This window comes from Lepidochelys olivacea (assembly GCF_965140295.1).
Source record: "Lepidochelys olivacea isolate rLepOli2 genome assembly, chromosome: 14".
Lineage (NCBI taxonomy): Eukaryota > Metazoa > Chordata > Testudines > Cheloniidae > Lepidochelys > Lepidochelys olivacea.
In genome coordinates, this window is record NC_140424.1 from 13318188 (window position 1) to 13340296 (window position 22109).

Here is a 22109-nt window from a genome sequence, read left to right on the forward strand (position 1 = left end):
TGCAAACTCCAAAATTGAGGCTTTCCACATTGATCACAATAAGGCTTTGGGTTTTGCTCCTGGGTGGTATGTTACCAGCCTTAATATGTAGCAAGGCTACCAACAACATGGATCCGTTTAAACATCTTTAATGTAACATGCACAATACTCAGCCTTTTAGTATTAGAGATGAAGTGAGTACAGCCGGGACTATTGTGGGCTCCAGGAACTGTTTCACTGTAAAGAAATTAAAAAGCCCTACTTTTTTTTAACTTAATGTGGAAACAAAAACAATAAATGAACAAAAACAGCAGCCGAAGAGCCCGCTCAATAATCAAATACTGCACAAAATTGGTATTGACAATGGCTTTGAGAACACAGGCCCTTCATTTATTGGTCTTATTTGAAGAGACAGCAATAAACTCATCTCATCTCCTTTGCAGTGAATTATGGGGTTAGACAAAATTTGACACTTCAGCTGTCAGAACTCTGAAAAACATTGAATAAATACTGTGGAAAACTGATCAGTCTACTTTAATGTCTAGAAAAATAATTCTCCATTTATATACAATTACTGAATTGTAGATTTCACTGTTAGATTTACTTCCACAGTCAGTTGCATTGGGAATGACACATGCTTTTCAGACCCTAAATGTTCCAGGAGATAAACTAATTTACTCACCTAATCTCTAATGAGGAAATGCCAAGGCTGAGTATATAATTCAGCACAATTTTCAAGGAGGCATTATAAGGCAGATTGAAGTGGAAAGGACTGTCTTGAATACGTCAGTGTATAATATTATTCTCATAATTAGATAATCAACTGGTTATAAAAATTATTGAGCTGAGAGAATTACATGGCTTGAGATTTAGCACTGCTGAACAAATGCAGGGTTTGATACATTACTCCAAATAGAAATTTGGGCACAATGAAGCCATGAACTATATGTATCAGTTACCCCGAGGGAAAACTAATTTAAAGTTTTGCTGGGGATATAATTTGGTGTGTAGATAGCCAATGATTCTGCAACCAAAGCCACAGGTTTAACATCACTGTACGCTCGTTGCTTCATGACATGGGCTCCTGAAAAAATCACAGAATTTTTGTTTTTTCACTGAGACAGACTTTTCCCCTAAAGCTTAAGAACCAGAGACAAACTATTTAGCAGCTTATATGGTAAGGGTTTGGAACTCCCAAAATTCTGCTCAAGTGTCATAAAATAAAAGGCAGTATTAATATTAACTTTTGGATGTGCAATATGCAGAAGGCGATCTATACTGGAGGGCAAAAGCATAACAGCAGTGAAAAGGTCTATAAAATAAATTTTAATGCTGAATCTATTGAGCACTTAACAAAAGCCAAACCGGTGGCTTGCTGACTCACACGACTTTTTGTCAGGGATCTCAAATCCCTGCATAAATATCCATAAAGCCACGATATCTTGATCACATTATGCTAAATTATGAGTAAGAAATTAACTAAAATGTTTGAATACAATTAAGTTAGCAATAGGGCCTAGTTATGAACCAGGTTATAATTGCAAAAAGAAACACCATCATAATTTGATCACTGATTTCTTTTAGGTTTCTGAATAATTCACATTCAAAAAAGGAAAATGTCAACATTTCTGCCTCTTCTTGCAGTGGATTTACATATGAATAATTATACTGGAATTCAAATGTTTTAGCTTTGATTGGCAGGTCATTCCAAATCCCACAGAATAGCACTGCAGCTCTTAGAATATAGCAGGGATTTACAGAGAGGCTGTAAAATGTTACTTGTGCAGAGATCCTGCATCTGGACTAGTAACAGCATGGCCTTATAAACAGGGTTGCCAAACCTTCCCCAAAATATTCCCTTTTTTTAACCTTTCAGTGAGCATGGCCCTGGACTTTGCAATGTCAAATGCTTTTCCTGATTGAATTTGAAAGTCAGTGTCACTGACACATCTGGAACACTACTAATTTACAGACTGTAAATATTTTATCCCCCGCCTGTAAGGTTATTAACAGGCGGTTTCTCAACCCGGTTTATAAATCATACTACCACTTATTTTCCTTTCTCAACATGCTGGTCATGCATATTAGCGGAACACAGATATTACCTTGAAATGAACCACAAACAAATATACCATGCTGCCTGTGGGCTACAAATTAATAGCTACTGTATCGAGGTAGGCAGGGAACTTTTTGAACAGAGCAGTTGCTTCTTTATGTCATCAGCAAGAAAAGCCATATTTAAGATGGTTTGCACAGATTGGCACTCTCCAGGTGTAAATTCCATGCCCACATCAAACAGCAGTATTCATATTTATTGCAGAAAAAAATCTAAACAATACCAACATCTTGGGAAATACAGACATCTGTTAAGCTCCAGGTGGTGAATCTCACAACTAACACAACACCACATTACTGTACTGTTACAATACACTGTGTCAAGAACAACAAGAGCTCCAGATTAGTCTAGGTTATTACTGGAAAGGTTAGATCACTTCCTGACACACAGAGAATTAAAGAAAAAGAAAAAAAAATGGCAGAATAAGACTGCAAGAGGATGCGAGATGCAGCAAAAGCCCACGACAAATCTGGCAGGTAAACAGGTTCTAAATCAAGCTGCTTTGCTGTGGCTGGGTGAAAAGTGGGATAGGAAAAGGAATGAACTCTAATATTTAGATACAATTAAATTGGAAAGATCAGCTAACACAATGAAGGTCGGGCAATCTACTCATAAGTCTCATTTCCCTACTAATCCTGGGAAATGATGCTCTAGCCTGATGGGCAGCTGAGTCCATTGTCACAGGTGCCCAACATTATGGGTACTTGTTTTTAGTTGGTCATGTCCAGTGGCCCTCATCCAAACAGCTTCCTGAAGAGGGGTCCTATGATGATATATGCGCCATGCAGTGGGGTCGTTATTACAAAGGATTGCCTTAACAAGTGCCAGGAAGTGGAACTGATGAGTCCAATGGGAGTCGGTTCCCTCATAATCTTGGATATTAGTTAAACCGTGCTTGTAACAAGTAACTATTAAAGTGTGGCGGCCCTCTGAAAAGTGATTCCATAATTCACTGATTCTTACTATCAGTGACTCACTTGCTCCGTGTATGCATAAAAGTGATTTTTCTAACTGCCAGTATCATCACTGAAAGTCACGCTCCATTCTTTCTGGCTTGCACAGCACCAACGATTGGCTTGGAATTCAGCAAACGATACTGTTGAGGATGCTGGGGCCAGAAGAGAATCCAGTTCCCTTTCTAATAGCGGTGTTCACTCAGTAGGGCTAGTGGGAATAGAACACAGCAAGAGACCAGGTTGGACTCTGAATTCATCCCTGGAGCGTAGGAAGTTGCCATTTGTCCATAGTCGCTTTTCAGAGTAGAACAGCGCTGAACGGCACCACCAGTGGAAACTGGAATTCACAAGAGTGGTATAGTTCCATGAAGGAATGCATTTCTTTGTAAAGGTCTACATTTATTTTGGGGATATAAGCAGGAAAACAGTGACCTTTGAACACATTAAGCAGCTGGATTTACAAACTGTACTGAGAGAATTAGGTTTAAAATGTTTTGCACTGAAGGAACTTCTACATTTAAACACATTGTTTTATTCAGCTTTTATCACATTGAGTGGCATTTTTAAAGCAAAATGGAAATGATAAATTATTCCCACTGAGAAGTTTCCAGCTGTGATAGATCTAAAATAATAACAGTAATTTCCACTACACACCAGTAAACAGCACAGACACACAGTACTCCATCTCATCTTCACATAAAGATAAAGGAAGCCTTTTGTAAAATACAAAGACATATGGAAGTTCTGGGTCCTCAGCTTAGGATTTCTCATCATGCTACAGAAGGTTTGACCGGTAAAACATCAATATTGATTCCCTAGCATCACACAACGATTCTGAAAGAGAACTTTCTATTCTTTCACTTTGATGACTGAAGACCAGCACAAGCACATTCAATAATACTGGTTCCAATAAAAGACAACAAAGGAAATACAAAAGCACAGATCTGACAATCACACAGTTTTAAAGGTAAACTATACGTTTCTTTCTGAGTCTGCATTGGATAATGGCCAGTTTTGGAATGAGATCAAAGCATTAAATAAAACAAAAACAAAACAAACAAAATGCTAGATGAAGCTCTTGTCGACCGGAAGAGGTCTTATGTGGTGAAGATGCTCACAACCAAATTAAAAAACAAACAAAAACAAAAATAAAAAACCTAGGGCCTGCTTCTTCAATCCTTCCCCAGGCACTGATGTCTGATTAAGGGGTGGAGGATTGGACTCCTAGCAATAACAGAGAGGATGAAGGCAAGGAAATTAAAACACAAGGAGTGGCAATGGTGAGGAGATTCAGGTTCATTAAAGCAAGTTGGGTCATTTTCAGCCAGGACTTTATAAGAAGATTAGGATGCTCCTTTTGCCTGAGTTATTTCTCACCAATGAATGAGCAACATTGATTTTCCATCGGACTTTTGCCTGACTGAGAACAGCAGGATCAGGGCTCATTGTCTCAAACAGGGCTGTCCTTTCACTGGAACGGTTTTATGGACACGTAATTTTCCTTGAATGCACTTACGCATTTATTTCAATATAAACAAATCTTTAATTATTCAGACTACAATTCTTAACAATTCATGATTTAAAAAAAGAACTACTGCTCAGATCAAAGCTGCTGCATCTTAAAAAAAACTAAAAACAAAAACAAAACCAGAGAAAAGATCTGAAGCCTGAAGCACCTTCTGGTGAGTAATGAATGAAAGGAGGAGAAGTGAGTTAAGTAGATAGGAGAGGGTGAGATTAGATTCTTAGCAAGTCTAATCGAAGTTCGCCCGTCTTCTTCAGGACTCTGAAGTTTGTTTCACCTGACTTACAAGATCTGATGTACTACGGCTTGTACCTACTAATGAAACTTAAACATTCTTTCTGCAGACAGGGCTGTGGTGTGAATCGAACTGGTTAGAAATCAAGAAAATGTTTTTTCCCAACTGAAATCTGAAAATTTGGTTAAAAATCATTACAATTTGAAAAGTTTCCATTAGCTCTAGTAGGGAAATAACAGTGAGAATAAAAAGTTTCAGAGTAGCAGCCGTGTTAGTCTGTATTCGCAAAAAGAAAAGGAGGACTTGTGGCACCTTAGAGACTAACCAATTTATTTGAGCATAAGCTTTCGTGAGCTACAGCTCACTTCTGCTAACCTCACATTTCCTTCCCCAGCTCATCAGGGGTTAATGGCTAACCTTCCATTGACTAAGGATCCCATTAGCATAGAAATAAGGCCATTCAGTGGGGCCCGTAGCCAAAACCCAGAATTCAGTGAGTGACCTCCCTACAACTTACTTCATACAGCTGTGCTCTGCCAGATGGGGGAAGGTCCTTGAGATCCACAACAGAGAATTTGTCCATATATGGCACATGTACACCTCCCCAAGGTGCTCAAGGTATCTGCACAGAGCTCTCAGTTGGTGTGAAGAAACTTGTGCCCTACCCAAGGCTGTTATCTTCTCTACTGGTCCCTCATTGAGCTGGACCAAATAACCTGGGGACTTCCTGTGGCTGCAAGTTTGACAGCATGGAGGATGAAATCTACCCCTGATTTAGATTTCCCACTTCCAAATTTAGGTCTATGCGCTAGCTTTATGCACAGGGACTGGGTTTCACTCAGGTTAGCCGGTTTTCTCTTACTGGAATACTAGCAATGCAACAAGGTAGTTCTGGAAAAATACCCTACTCTAGCTGGGTCATTTGGCTTCCAGAGATACCGCTGAAGAATGTTCAGAATCTCCTAATGGTTTATGGTTAGAAAGTGAGTGTGGACAACACAGGACCCCTTTCAAAAGCCAGTCACTATTCTCAAAAACAAAAACAAAAAGTCTGACAATGTTTGGATGAGGACCGGAAAAATGATTTAAAAAAATAAACAGAAAAAAAAAAACCCCTGATAAAAGGTGTAAATTAAGATTTGCAAGTGCCTGGCCTGAGTCAGGTCTGCAGACTTGCCACTTAAAAATGATATGCCTGCGCCATGAAGTAAGCAAACAAGACTTCCACCACACGCACAGTTTAGTGGGATGCCTCACAGCAGCATTGGCCAGCCGTTAGTTACACAGCACTGCCATTCACGTGAGACGAGACGTTAAGATTTCCCAGTACCTTGCACTGCACTGGCTGAGCTCTCCATTATTACATCATCCAGCATTAGATCTAAAAGAATGAAACGACATTAATCATCTGGCAGGATGCGCGGCAAGAGTTTCATTCCCCTTCAACCGTTTCTACAGTTCTCCTGTCAACTAGACAGGTCTGTAATGGCTGTAGCCCGAAAAGTTCTAATAATGTTCTCTCCTAGATATCTTTTATGGTGAGTGGAATCTGCTATCCCTGCCCCTTCTGATACAGTGGGGTAAAACTAAGGGCCAGATGCTCCTCCCACTTACGCCAGTGCTACCGCAATGGACTCCATGAGGTTGCAGCGTTTAACTGACAGAACTTTGCCCCCTTAAAAATTTAGGGCCAATTCACCCCCGCATAAGACCTATATATCAGTTAGTTAGTCCTCAAGACAGGGTTTGAGTAGGATTTACGCAAAAGCCTTGGCAGAGGTTGAATTTCACCCTAGCACAATATGCTGCTTGCAATCCTGCATACTACACAACTAGGTTCTGCATCTGTCATGTAAGCACTGTATTGGTATGCCCACATGTTTCTCTTTTTCAGATGCAGCAGGTTGTCCTAATATAGGAATAGACTAGCATTTTAAAAAACCGACCATGCAGTCAGTTAAACTAATTCCGACTATTAGCTACAACAAAAACTCAGTGACAAGGCCAGCTTCGGCATAAAGGAAACCCCAATGACTGCAATGGAATTGCTATCATGGATCTGAGGGTAGAAGTGAGCCCCTTATCCCAAAATGGCATACCAGTTACAACTACAGATGGAAAAGCAAAGCAATGACACCTACTTGTCATTGAGAGTAAAACTGGACATATCCAGTCAAAACCAACATTTTCATTGAATGTGAACTGAGAAAAGCTTTGTTCTAAAGCTCTTTGGAAGGCTTCATGTCTTTCTTTTTTAAGGAAGTTTAGCACTCAGCAGTATTCTGTTCCTTGGTAGACGATCTGGCGATTGCCTCTTTAATTAGGCATTTTACAGAACTGAATGCAAATATCCACATCTCCAAGGATGCTTTGTGATTCCTTCCCAGACCAGCCTTATGTCTGATTCATCTTTTTTCTCCTAGCATTATAAATAAGGTCATTCATAATATCTATATATATTTATTCTAATGACATTTAGAATGTTTTCTTTCCAAAACCAAACTATACAAAAGGGACATTGGCATCCAGCGTGTAGCTGTATGTTCTAAAGCAGCAGCTGTCACTCAGCAATTGTGTCTGGGAATTCAGACTACCCTAAAGCGCTTTCTATACATATTAATTGTTTGGAGGGAAAAAAATCCTTTGATATATCAGCTGTATCCCATTTAACTGAGGCTGACTGATAAGATCCATAGCTATGAGCTTTATTTATTGCGTCCACACTGGGTGAAGAGCCACACAGTACTGTTTACATCTCCCAAAGTTCACTGGGCTCATTGTAACACCCAGAAAGGAACTGGTTACAGTCTCTTCTTTGCTTGATCCACAGTTCTGAGCAGGAATCTGGAGATGCTATAATGTACCCAGGATATTAGAATATTCCTTCTTTAGGGCCAGATCCTGCAGTGCAAGCAATAGGGTGCTGTGCAGTTGCAGAGCTCTGGCCATGCCATTCTCACTGCAGGATCAGGGCGTTAAGCCCTGATTCTGAAAAGCACCATATTTGGGACAACACATATGCATTGTGCTTAGCTACCATAGAAATCAATGGGACTTAAGCACATGCTTAAGAGCCATGCTGCAAAGGGATGGACTTAAGCATGTGCTTAAGTGCTTTCTGAATGGGAGCCTTAGTTAGTGATATTTGTGCTGCAGTAGTATAACTAAGCTCATCGCAACTTTATTAACCTTTCAGAGTTAACATTACCGGCTTTCAGATTGCTAGCACAAGCTCCTGATCAGAGACAGACTCTTAAACATCACTGACGTGCGTCGAAGATAAAAAATGAAATGTGAAAGAAGTGGAGACAAGTAATAAGGAGACAGAATGGGAGAGGGTAACAAGAGAGAGATACCATGAAGAGATGGGCACTTGAAAAAAATGCAACCAGAACAGAAAGCATGCAAGATGGAGAAGAGTACCTCTGGCCTTTGACCTCTGACCTGAATGTTATTTCCTGCTTTTTCAACCAAACCAAAACTGAAGTAAAAAGAAAAAGGTCAGGTTTTTAGATTTTTGACAGAGTGTGTAGGTCTAGCATCCTTCCATCACGCTAACAGAATTTTTAAAGCTACATTATTCTAAGAGGGCCACAAGTTTGTGTCAAGTTTATCGTTCAATTTATCTCACATCAATGACAGTTCATCTGGTTAATTTGTCTTATTGAATTCTTTTTCAATCTGTATTTCTCAAGCAAACTCATTGATATGTATCTATAGGGTGTTTTTTAAAAGCATTTCTAGAATAAGATGGCTTCATTATTTTATTACATCCTTGAATAGCCCTAGAGCTACTTTGCCAACAAATAAACCTGCCTGATAAATGAGACAGGTAATGTTGCTGTGGCATTACAAGGCTGTAATAAACCAAATAGTGAATCCAGTTATCAGAAACAGTGCTCAAGACTTGGAGGATTTATGGCCTAGTCTGACACTGTTGATCTTTACATTTGTCACTATTTGTGTAACGCTGAGTTGTGCTATCCACGAAGCTCCAGGTTTGGGTTTTTGGGTTTTAAATAACCCTGTATGAAAAGGTCATTGCAAATCATGCAGGCATTGAAAGGTTTCCATGGCTTCCTGCTCAGCCTAACATGGCGCTGTTTCCTTCATGCAAATTTCATAGCTTGGACATGCTTTTTTTTGGAGGAGAATGATCATCAGATGCTAGGCAGGGGTTAGGGGATTGTGTCAAAGGTCAAGCAGGACTCAGAAAGATGTGGAAAGACTACCGACCAGCCATCTGTTTCTCCTTACTCCTTCTCTTTTTCTCCAGCCGGCGAAGTCTCTTCTCCTCCCGTCTCTTGGCTTCTTCCTCCTCCTGGTGCTGCCGACACTTGTGGAAATTCTCCACCACGACCCCCACGAACATGTTGAGGACGAAGAAGGCCACAATCAGCAGGAAGGAGATGAAGTAGAGGAGCATCCAAGGGTTATAGTTCATAACTGGCTACAGGATGGAGGGAGATAGATGCCAGTTGAATTGCAACAGGCAGAGTATGGAGCAAACTGATTCTTGCTAGTCAGGGTTGAGCTGGGATGTTAACGAAAGCAATGTGGAAGTTGCATGTCCGGCTGCAGTTTGGGGGTTGGATGGGCCTGAGCCGCAACATCCACATGGCTATTTTTAGCACACTAGCTCGAGCCCCACTAGCGCAAGTCTGTCTATGGAGGCTGGGAGGCTTGCTTCCAGCTGCAGTGCAGTGTAGACATACCCTGAGGAGGTAGATGGAGCAGAACAGCAAGGCCCGCTTTCTCAAAAGCAGCTAGAGATGTTGAGTGCTCAACTTAAGACACCTTAAAGGTGACTTTCAGACGGCAAGTGCTCAGCACAATCAGGCTCCTTTGAGGTGTCACGAGTTGGGCACCCAAAGTCACTTGAACACTGAAGAGTCATGAATGGTCTGTTGTGCCAAAGAGTGAGGCAACAGAATCCTTTGCAACTATCCCAGGCCAGCAATAATAGTAATCTGTACATATACAAAGTAGCAGCTTTCTCCGGAGGTGCTCAAAGACTCTTCAGGCTCACAAAACCCCTCTCAGATAGGTAGTGTTCCCCATTTTACAGCTACGCAGGACGTTTCTTCAAGCACCATAAGTGGGTACAATGAGCTATTGACACTTACGTCATAGCATGGTTTTGTTGCAGCATATAACTAGTAGACATGGGTCCCAGTTGGAACCTTTCATCTGATCTCTGTCATGCTCCCGCCCTGGTTTGGATAAAATGGAACCCAGATCCAAACCACCCCCCAAAGTTTCACTTTTGCAAGACGAACAATGTTTTGCAAAATGAAAACCAAACCATAGCCTCTTTGGAGGCTTCTCTCTACTAGGCATTCATCTAGAAAACATACCTGCTGGTCAACTCCTACAGCATCGAGGCCATCATACATGATGTCCACCCACCCATCTTTGGAGGCCAGAACAAAGAGAGACATCAGGGCCTAGAAATGTAAGGGAAAAAGTTACGTTTAGTTGGAACCCAGCTAATTAGATGCTCTCTTTTACCTGTCACATTCAACTCTCCTTTGCCCTTCTCCATTTTGGGATTTGCATTTGTGCTACTATTTTACCTTGCCAACAACAGGAAACTTTTGATGTCCAAGGTTTCCTGGCAGCAAAAACCTGTCAATGTCAGACACTGGTCTAGCAAAGAGGGCTAATTCGAAAACCACAAAGTCAAACACAAAGGCAGCTTCATTTTCACCCTCCAGGTCTCCACTGCTCACTACTAATTAGGTCCTACCATGCTGCTAAAATAAGGATGTGCTCCATCGGCAGTTGTAAATGAATGGGATGTTGAGATGCACTGGGTACAGGATGTCCAGCCACATTAGTCAAGCCCTGCTGCTAGATGTATTTAGTTTATTATGCAGCAGTGAAGCAATTAAATACACCGTGAAGCTACTTGTGCTAGTCTTATTCCAAAAGGAAGTGTGCGAGTGCTTGGAAGCATTGCATTTGGAATTTACAAATGCAGAGTAGGTGTATATGAAGTGAAGAGTGACTATGGCTGCTTAGACCCCTGTAAGAAAATCCTATAAGTAATTATGCATAGATTTTTAAATCAAGGAGGTAAAGGAGCAAAGAAGCAGATTACCATTCCAGTAATACCTGGCCGAGATTATCAAAATTATACTTGTGCCGGACCCATTTGTAGCTGGCTTCTGCACAGTCTGATTTGTTTGTGATGTTCCTGGTATCCTCCCCTTGGCAGACAAAAAACTTCCCTTTGAAAAGCTGTAAAACAGAAGAATAAGAGGAGGGGTAAATCCACTTCATCTGCCTGCACAGAATGGACAGCTCACTCAGGACCTGCTGTGCAGCCCACACAATCAAATCAAGTTAAAGATAAAAGCTTCGTTAGTGCATGGCACTCAAAGAGTGAAGCCTGGCATAACAACAGTGACAGTTTAGTTCAAAGGTACCTACTGAGAGAAAGCTTGAACGCCTCCTCTAACATAATTTAGGATACTGATCTTGAAGATCTCCTTGCAGAGGGCTGGGTAGCTCTTAGGACTAGGACTATCCTCTACAGACTTTTGCTTCTAGGGCACTGGGTTCAAATCCAGCCCAGGCTTGTAGGTGTTACCATCTGATGGCTGGTTAGTGATATATAAGAAATGGTGGTCTCAATCCAGTTGCCAGCAAAACGTCTTACAAGAGTGGCTAACAAAATTAGCCCTAATTCAGCCCTTTTGACCATCTTTGTTGGCAGAGAAAAAGGAATGAATGCGCCAGAGAAATGGAAAACGCTCTTATTCACAAAGATCAAAGTGAGGAGTGGTGTGGGTGGAGCCTTGTTCTCCTGCTGGACCTGTGGGGTGGATCAATGAGACTTCTATTTCTAGGGCTGTTAACCCAGCAACTTTCAATGGCACTAAATCCCCTTGCATGAGAGCTGTTCTCCTTCAGTCGTTAGACTGCACTTCAGGAAAGTCTCTGCAAATATTTTTATAACCAGAATTTAAGAATGAACTCATATTGCTCCCTGAAGCCAGATCCTGATCTCCCTTACAATGGCATAAAATCATGGACTCCAGTGCGGTTACTCCTGATTTACACCTACGAGAGAAGTATCAGGTGCTTAATTCTAGATTTGTTGCATTCTGCAAAGCGGCACAGAAAATGGCAGTGCATGATTACTCTTGGGACGTGGCAATTGATGGTGAAATCTGAGCGAGCAAGCCATATTGGAAATCCTGTTCTACTGAGTGACAGTATCTTGTCTTGCATCCCTGGGACAGAGCATCCTTCTATTCAACATCTACTTTAGCCATAAAGCTTTTAGATCTAGGACGGCTATAGCTCCCTTAAGGATCCCCATGTTCTGCCTACAATGGAGATAGCTTCTTCCAAATTAAACAGGAAGGTGAACATGGATTTTATTACATTGCCTATGAGTGTAATAGGTTCATGACTAGGGGTGTAATACCATTCAGATGGACCCCATTACACAACCATAAACTGGAGAGGAACATACAAGGGTCTGATTTGCAAACACACTGAGCACTGGCAGCTCACGCTTACTGGCAGCTCATGCTGAAGGTGCAGATTCTCAGCACTTCTGAAACTCGAAGGCCCAAAGTTTCAGAGTGACTCTGTCTTTTCTACTTTCTACTCCTGGCAGTTAGATTAATGACTATCCACATGCCACCTTGGTGCATGCTTCAGAAATCTATGTAATACAATCAATAAATAGCAGGCATGGCAATACAATCCAGTGGGCAGGAGACTAGACTGGGGCTTAGGAGACCTGGGTTCTATTCTAGGTTCTTTCACTTACCTCCTGTGTGACACCAGGCAAATCACAAACTCTCTGTGCTTGTGTTTCCTATTCTGTCTGGTCTATTCAGACTGTAATCTCTTTGGGGCACGGACTGCCTTCCTGTTAACTCTAGAAGATTGAGTCTTACTATCTATCTCCATTTTATACTTACATGGGGAAAAAAAAACAGGCTAATACTGAGCAATCTAAGATTTGGTTTCTTTCATATAAATGATGGCCTTGCTTTTACAGTTATTCAGCATGCAGAACTCCCACTGACATCACTGGGAATTTTGCATGCTGAATGCAGGATCAGTTCTAATGTTTGTATGTAGTGCTGTAAATGTGTCAATGTGTAATTGTGACAACTGAATAGAAGACTGGGAGAGGCACTGGGGAAAGCGATCACAATTAGCAGAAAGGAAATTCAAACAGCTCAGTATGACAGATTTTTTTTCCCCGTTATAAACTCTTTTGGATCTGATTATTTTGTTTCATGGGATGTGCTTAGTTTTATGGTCCTGTTTAGGGCAATGGATGTGAAGTGTAATGGATGGATATTGCGCTGTACCTATACATCAATCTAGATGCAAAAACTGTCATGAATGGGATGATTCTTCCCTTTTGTTCTGTCGGGTTTGAATGTTATATTTATTAGTTATTTAAAGTACATTCATTAATGCAAAATGTTACAGAAGCCCTCCTGTCCACACTGGGAGCCAGTTTCCAAGCCAGCTTTGACAGATCAAATAAACTTCACCTGGAAAAGGGGAAACTGTGCTGAAATATCCATCAAATAGAATCTCTTTCTTTTTCAGATGATTAGAAATTATTATGAGGAGATGGAAACTTTTCTCCAGTCTCTTCCCTTGGGCTCCTGCACTCCAAGGACTGGCGATGACGACAGCAGATTGTATCCAGATTGCCTGACACCGCAGAACGCTCAGAAATCAATATTTTCACCAACTTCTAACTATGTGAACCTTTCAGAACCCTGTACTGAGTCTATTGGGACAAGTTTTCCTTTCAGCTTAGAAGCCAGCGGATTCCCAGCTATGAAAGTTAGTTTCTATTTTCCGGTTTCAGAGTAACAGCCGTGTTAGTCTGTATTCGCAGGCTACTGCCATAGGCTACAGGCTATTACCAGCAGGATAGTGAGTTTGTGTGTGTGGTTTTTGGGAGGGGGGTGAGGGGGTGAGAGAACCTGGATTTGTGCAGGAAATGGCCCAACTTTATTATCATGCACATTGTGTAAAGAGTTGTCACTTTGGATGGGCTATCACCAGCAGGAGAGTGAATTTGTGTGGGGGGGTGGAGGGTGAGAAAACCTGGATTTGTGCTGGAAATGGCCCACCTGATGATCACTTTAGATAAGCTATTACCAGCTGGACAATGGGGTGGGAGGAGGTATTTTTTCATATTCTCTGTGTATATATAAAGTCTGCTGCAGTTTCCACGGCATACATCTGATGAAGTGAGCTGTAGCTCACGAAAGCTCATGCTCAAATAAATTGGTTAGTCTCTAAGGTGCCACAAGTACTCCTTTTCTTTTTGCGAATACAGACTAACACGGCTGTTACTCTGAAACTTCTACCAATGTGATCTATGCCATCATGGGCCAGCAATGCCCCTCTGCCATGTACATTGGCCAAACCGGACAGTCTCTACACAAAAAAATAAATGGACACAAATCAGACATCAGGAATGGTAACACACAGAAGCCAGTGGGAGAACACTTCAACCTCCCTGGACATTCGATAACAGATTTAAAAGTGGCTATACTTGAACAAAAAACTTCAGAAACAGAAATTCATTTGTAAACGTAACACCATCAGTTTGGGCTGGAACAGGGCCTGGGCGTGGCTGGCTCACTACAAAAGCAATTTCCCCTCTCTTGGTATTGACACTTCCTCATCCATTATTGGGAGTGGACCACATCCACCCTGACCGAATTGGCCCTGTCAACACTGGTTCTCCACTTGTGAGGTAACTCCCTTCCCTTCATGTGTCAGTATATAATGCCTGCATCTGTCATTTTCACTCCATGCATCTGAAGAAGTGGTGTTTTACCCACGAAAGCTTATGCTCAAATAATTTGGTTAGTCTCTAAGGTGCCACAAGTACTCCTTTTCTTTTTTCTATTTTCCGTGAGTTTAAAGCTGGGGAAAAAAGGGGACATTGTCTCTCCAACTTTAACACCACAGACAGGAGACAGAATTGAATTGAATAGTTTCCTTGGACTGGGATTTCCTAGTGGGACATGGTAGGGATCTGATTATATTAACTATAGACCCAAATTCTGCTCCGGTTAATCCTGGGGGAAGGACAGCTGAGGTGTAGCTAAGTTCATGTTCTGCTACAGGAATTCTGCCAGCCAGAGCATAAGTCCTCATGGTGGGGATGGTGGGGGCATGGTGAGGAGGACTCTTGGCTGACACTCTGAGCGGGAGCAGCATGCCCCCTCGGTCAGTGTTTGTTTTCAAGTATGTTTACATCGCAAATTAAGTTGTACTCATAGTGCCAGTAAACCTGCACTAGCTTTAATCAAGTTAACACAGGTAACAAGAGCAATGAAGATGTGGCAGTCCAGACATCAGTACAAGCCCACTAGGAACTCTGGTTACATACTCAGGGTGCTAGCCCACATCAGGGTCCATGCAGCCACATCTTCACTGCTAGAGTTATCTGCTCTAGCTAAAGTTAGTGAGGGCACGGTTTACCCACGCTACAATTAATCTGTGGTGTAGATCTGTCCTTAGAGAGCCGTATTACTGTATTACTGGTCAGCTTGAAGGGGGTTAGACCCACCCACTAACCCACAGATCTCACCACCCCAACAGAACCAGGAAAGAGGTTAAAGTCATACCGCCATAATTTTTCATACTCATTGCTGTGCCCACTGGTACTAAGGTGCACGTGTGTGGAGTCTAGCCTACGATTCATTTGAAAAGCCAGTGAAAAGTGAAAAAGACTCAGTGATCCATGGCTAGGGCTGGAATAATGTGGCTCTTGCTCTTGTCATGCTATTTCAGTTTCTGCACAGGGAGTTGCTCCAGAAAGAAACTCACCTTAATCTGGGCCCCTCAAAGACCTGTAGCCCGGACACAGTGGCAAAGATACCAAGATATTCCTCTCTATTTGGGCTTGCCTTTATTTCCAGCTTTGCCTGGATTCCAGTGGAACCAGGCAAAGAGCCCTGCAGGGAACCCACCTGGACGCCCAAGATTCCAAAGATGATGAAGAAAGCACAACAGATGACCACAATGTTCCCAATGGGCTTCAGGGATGACATCAGGGTTTCCACCACCAGCTTCAGTCCTTGTGCTCGACTAATGACCCTGAGGGGAAAAAGCAGGCACAAGAAGCAGGTTAGACACTGTCCTTGCAACGTTTCTCTGAATCCTTCCATGCTCTGAGGCACAGGTATAAGTGTGGACTTGGGAAGCAGCTGTTTGAAATGGGGAGTGGCTGAAAAACAAGAGCATACAAGATGCTATGAAGGGACTGAGATGTAAGGGAGGTTGGTGAAACTTCATATGTACTCAGGGATCCTTGTGTGTGGAATGGAGAAGATGAGAAGGTGCAGGTGGGAGTGCATACGTATTAAGAGTTAGGTACCCAGATCTTGATCTAAAGCCCATTGAAGTTAGTGGAAAGGCTTCTGTTAACTGCACTGGGCTTTCGACCAGGCTCACAGAAAGGGAAAATTACAGAGTACCCCCATGTCTTCTTCTCCCACTCCATTACCTACACCTCCCCAGTCATGTCCTTTTTAACGACCTTATTACAAAATGAATACAGATTTAATTTTAGTGACCTCTCCATGTAAAGCACATCTCCTGCCTCCAGGCCTGAGAAATTCTACTGTCTTCTGTTTGACCCCTTATGCAGCGCTCTCAGTTCTTGTATCTTTCTTATAAAGAGCTTTGGCACCATATTCCAATCTAATACAAAGTAGAACTTCAGAGTTACGGACACCTTGGGAAGGGAGGTTGTGTCTGTAATGCCAAAATGTTCATAACTCTGAACAAAGCGCAGTTCGGGCACCAGCTCCGGCAGCTGACACTCCAGGCCAGGCTCCAGCGGCAGCTGAGCTCCCTCCTCAGCACCTGCAGCTTTCTTGCCGGCAGCTTCTTTCCCTGGGTCCGACTGAGTTTGCAAGCTTGTCCCTCTCCCAGCCGGGGGAGGGGGGTGCGCGAAAACAGCGCGTTCCCTCCCTGGCTGGCGGAGGGAGGGTGAGACCAGTGTGTCCGCCTCCCAGCCGAGGGAGGGGCGAAAGTGGCGCAGACCCCAGCACTGGTCCTGCTCCGCTGGCTCCGGCTGCCTTGGACTGGCAGCCCCAGCATCTTCACTTCCTAGCTGTAAGTGGCTGCCCCCACATGGGGGTGAGGACAGGCAGCCCAGATGTGCCGACCTGTAAGCTACAACACAGGCACAGTACAGTACTTTCTTTTTTGGTCTCTGCTGCTGCCCGATTGGTTACTTACGGTTTCACCTGGTGTCCCATTGACTGGTCAGTCGTAACTCTGGTGTTTGCATCTTTGAGGTTCTACTGTATATCAGATGTGGTCCCTCTGGCCTCTTGTACTGCCAGAGATGGAGCTGATGGTTTTAATCTAACCCACTGTCACTCCCAGATCTATTTCCGGATTAGCACCTTCTAGAGCACATAGCCAGTTAGGATGTCCTCTCTCCCCCGACCCATTGTTCATCAAAGCCCCATCACTTTGTATTTTTCTATATTTTAATAAGAGGACTAAGCTTGTGTATATTAAAAAAGCCATCAAGTCATTTACAGACATATTCACAAAGGTATTTAGGGGCAAATAGGTTTCTAGTGAGATTTACAAAAGTACCATTGACATCAATGGGAGTTAGAGGCCTCCCTCACTTTGTAAATCTAGTCTTTATGGCCAAGCTGCTTACAAATGTAGGCATGGAAAGTCAGGCATTTATGCACAAAAAATGTTGCACCCATAGAGTGGTGTGTGTGTGTGTGTGTGTGTGTGTGTGTGTTTGTGTTTTTTGGACATCGGTTTGAAGGCTCCTTTGAAAACTTGGCACTCAAAATGTAAAGCACATGTTCACTTATGGGACAAGGATGTCTTACACTGATCCTATCACAGGCTCCCCAATGTCTCTCCCTGCTCAGCTCAGTGTCCCTCTGCATTTTCTTGCATCTTTGCTTTCCTATCTCAATAACCTGCCTCTTGCCATCTTAAAACTACCTTCCAGTCTGAGTGCTAGTCTAATCTCCATCTGCCCCAGACTGTGTCATTCTCCCAGCAGAGGTCACTGTGGACTCGGCCATGTGACAGTGATGTTTGGCTTTAATAAGGTGCAGGATGGATAAGCCTCATGCTCTCTGAAAGTTTGCATTATTCCTGGTGTGTCTCGGTGCCTATAGAGTTAAACTGCAGAGCTACATGCATAGCCATAAAATAATGGTGGTTTTTTGTTTTCCTTTTTTTTTTCCCCCTAGGAATTGTTGGCTTTAAACAATAGCCTGAAAAACTAAAAAAAAAAAAAAAAAAAAATTCCTTCTTTCTGGTAAAATATTTACTCTAAATGTCAAGGGTAGCTTGTCAATTCCCCTTGTTAAAAAGAAACAGATGGTGATATTTTTATCCACTCCCTACCAACACAACACAAAAGGCAGATGCTTCTGTTTTTCTGGCTGTTGTGCTCAGGTAACGGTTGTTGTTACTTATTACACTCCCTGGCTCTCTGTCTGTTCTGCTCTGTGCTGTTTTCCTGAGTTTGGAGAGGACTGGATGGCTCAAGGAATGTAAGGAGTTATGAAGTCTTTAACCTTTAAGGCTGTGAATCAAATCTAAGCCAGGCTGGCAGCGACCAAAACAAATCATTACCCTCATACGGCAGCTTAGCACGCTATGTTAAATATGTTTGTTGATCTCAGATCACTTCTGGGCAGGCAGGGTTCCACATCACAAACAATGAACACTGTCCTCATTAGCACCCTTTTTGATCGTCTCAGCCGACAGACTAAAGCACATGAAGACTGAAATACACCCAGATCAGGGCTTAAGCATGTTAGGGGAAAGTTTGCACGGTCTCAGTCAGTTTGATGCCTATTCTGTATACGAATCCAAGGTACTTTTATGCCTCTCCATAACTGTAGTATCTGAGCACTTCACAATCATACACATTACTCACAATGGCCCCACAAAAAGTGCAATTATACCCATTTTATAGATGGGAAAACAGGGGCACAAAGATTAAGTGGTGCACCCAAGGTCACTCAGGAAGTCTGTGGTACAGTAGGAAATTGAACCCAGGTCTCTTGAATCCCTCTCCAATGGACCATCCTTCCTCTTGTGAGGAAACTCTATTCTGTGGATACAATGAAGAAATTCAGTCTCCAGGGCCTGGCAACTTTCACCAGCACCAACACCAAATTAAAGATGGAACAAAGTGATTTTCCTGATACGACATCATCTGCGATCCAACACAGGGTAAAGGAATAGGAGGTCACTCTTCTGTCTTGGCCAACAGAGGATGCATGTTGAGAAAGAGGGGCTAAGAAATTATATAACAGTTTGGTTCCTTCAAATTCTTAATCAGAATATCATTCAGTATATCTGCGTTATGTCTGCGCTGCAGCCTACACAACACCCCGCTGCTTCTCCTGTAACATTATCCCCAGGCCTACAGAAAAGAATCTGAAGAAAAATGTAATCCCAGATGTAAACCAATGGTCTGAATGAGATCTCTCCTGTCAGCTGTAGAGAAATTGGAGGAAAAGACCTCATGAGCATAGGCACTGACTTTCCTTCTTTCCCGTGGGTGCTTGATCCCTCCTCTGCCCCCAGCCCAGCCCCGCCCCCACTCCACCCCTTCCATGAGACCCTACCCCTGCCCCACCTCTTCCCACCCCTTCCTCGCCCCCATTCCAACTCCTTCCCCAAATCTCCACCCCGGCTCCGCCTCTTCCCTGCCTCCTCCCCTGAGCGTGCCACGTTCCCGCTCCTCTCCCTCCCTCCAGGAGTGTGCTAACACTGCCAAACAGCTGTTTGGCGGCGGCCGGGCGGGAAGCATTGGGAGGTAGGCTGAGGAATGGGGACGCTGCCCTCAGGGGACAGGGAGGAGGAGGACGGAGGTGGGGTGGGGGAGAGGGGAGCTTGGCTGCCGGTGGGTGCAGAGCACCCACTAATTTTTCCCCGTGGGTGCTCCAGCCCTGGAGCACCCACGGAGTTGCACCTATGCTCATGAGCCGACCTTATTAGCATAGACACACCACCTACTTTGCCAAGTGACTAATTTTCACTGTTTTGGGTTAAAATTCACATAAGTCTTGAAAGCAGGGGTAATTAAATGCTTTTATCCTTATTGTACGATTAAAGGGCATACTCACTCACTAAACATGGGGTAGTGAGCCATATCCAAGTGACTGTCAGAAGGGGTGGGGACAGATCTTCCTCTCTGGTAGGAAGGAGTTTGTTTAAAGGTCCCAGATGCCATTTGACCCTTTCCTCCCCAGGTCTAGGGGCTGAGCCTTACATTGGCTGTGGAGACAGCGTGCAAAGGCAATGCAAGAGTCGGCAGGTTCCCCACTACCCAGTGAAATCACTAACAGCTGAAATCACTAAGGTCTGGGCTAGTTGATGGAACCTCAGAACACAGCCTGGTAAGATCAGCAGCAAAAGCAGCCTCTTGCCCAACAAATCCTAGAAGAGTGATTACTAAAAGCATGGGGCTGTAGGGCTGGACTTAACCAGACCATGGACACAGCAGAGCAATGGCAGAGGCCTCCCTCACTGGAGGTGAACACACCTAAATGCAGCCCATAACACTTTGCTGACTTCTGACAACAAACCAAGAGTGGGGTGCAGTGGAGGGAAAGGGGGAGACGCATGTTAAAGAAACATTCATTTATCGGGCTTCCACACTGCAAGGTGGGAAGCTGAGGCAAAGGACTCCTGCCCAAGGTCCTGTGGGGCAGGTGGTTTACTTATTGTTTGCATACTTCTGAGTCATTGTTGCTGTGTTTTCCCAAAGTAATGCTGCGTCCCCTCAATAAAAGTTTGCTTTTCGTTATACACAGACTCGGTGCTTGCAAGGCGGGAAGTACTAACTATTAAAGACGCCCAGGAGAGGTATTTAGTTTTCCCAAATTTCTGGGTGGGGGCTCAAGATGGTTTTATTCTGTAATTTTAAGAGGAACCTCTGGATATTGAGCTGGCATTTGCTGCTGCTGCCAGCACCAGTCAGAAGGTTAAACACTAATTAATGAAAAACATCACAGTCCTCATGCTTACAGGCACTGAAGCTAAGATCCACCAGGTCAATGGAAAGACTCCCGTGAGAGCCGGATAAGGCCTTAGACAGAACCGCAAAGTAACGCAACCTCAACATTTCCGAGATATTAGTGTCAGCTCCATTATGATGGCTTTAACCATCCCAGCGCCTCGTCAATATTGCCCAAGATCCTGCTGATATTATTGCCTGCAAACCCATGCTATCCAATCCACTGCTCTTGCAATTTAGTGCTGAACGATCCAGCTGATTCGAGCCCTCCGGACATTGTGACACGGTAGCCAGCCAAGATTGCATTAAGGACAATTTTAGCCTGTGTCAGGCATCTGACAAATGAGGAAGTTAGAGTCATAGAAGTTCTTCAGCACGAAAAAAAGCTAATCCCTTGAGTTCCTCTTGGTTCTGCTGGCCTCAGCAGTCACAATGCTGCTAAACTCCAAGCATGCAGATGCTCCAAGACTGCTGTCAATCTCATTCCAGCTGGAACATATTTACTAACTTTAAGCCTGCTAGTCTGCTCAGCCCATTTGTATAAAGAAGTGGCAGCTCAGTGTTAATGCAGACTTTCCTCCACAGGGAAAAAAACCCAGCAAGGGTGATCATATGATAAAGAGGAGCGAACCTATGAAATGACTATTTCATACTGCGATGGGCGGAAGAGTGAATAATTTACACATCTGCTTTGGAAGTTGAAGCCAAAGCGCTAAAGAGAGTAAAATAGCATTGAAACCTATCCAAATTAATTCTGAATCCATTTTGAATTTGGATTTCTCTTGTATCTTGAGCTGTAGCGCTTGGTCCTGACAACAGCAGGTTGAGCACATTAGGAAGGAACTTTATTGGATCAGCAATTCTTCTACAGGCTGGTACATCAGAGAGAGCAGTGGAAGCGCCTTGGAATGCCCCTTCTTTGTGAATGGCATTTTCAAACTTCTGTGCCTAGAGGGGGGCTTGAATACCCCTTTGTATAGTTTTAGGCCTGATAGTCAATGACTGGCATGTGTAATTACGCCCACACAATTGCATGTACATGATTTGCACATATGCAGATTGGATATTTATTTATGCATATGGCCAGCTGTACACTTTGCTGGTCAGGTGTACAAGCAAATACTTGATTTGCATATGCATATGTGATTTTGCATACACAACTGTATGTACTGTATAAGGCAGGGGGGTATTTCTACAGCAAAATAAGACAAAGTAGTAATCGGCAAGGTCTTTTATAAGTAGCAAACCTCTAGGGCCAT

At 43.2% G+C, this 22109-nt stretch overlaps 1 protein-coding gene across 2 annotated transcripts in view; it reads right to left on the minus strand.

The window, feature by feature from the left end:
• Positions 1 to 22109, minus strand: part of CACNA1G (calcium voltage-gated channel subunit alpha1 G) — a gene marked incomplete at its 5' end in the record, with an annotated part of 157634 nt that overhangs the window by 27382 nt on the left and 108143 nt on the right. Inside the window, 4 exons of one of the 2 annotated variants that reach the window (XM_084648139.1) lie at positions 9069 to 9261; positions 10169 to 10258; positions 10929 to 11054; positions 15794 to 15920. In XM_084648139.1, the coding sequence (XP_084504265.1) occupies positions 9069 to 9261; positions 10169 to 10258; positions 10929 to 11054; positions 15794 to 15920 (536 nt within the window). Of the gene's footprint in view, positions 1 to 9047; positions 9262 to 10168; positions 10259 to 10928; positions 11055 to 15793; positions 15921 to 22109 lie in introns of both variants that reach the window. The other variant, XM_084648140.1, reaches the window with a different exon arrangement.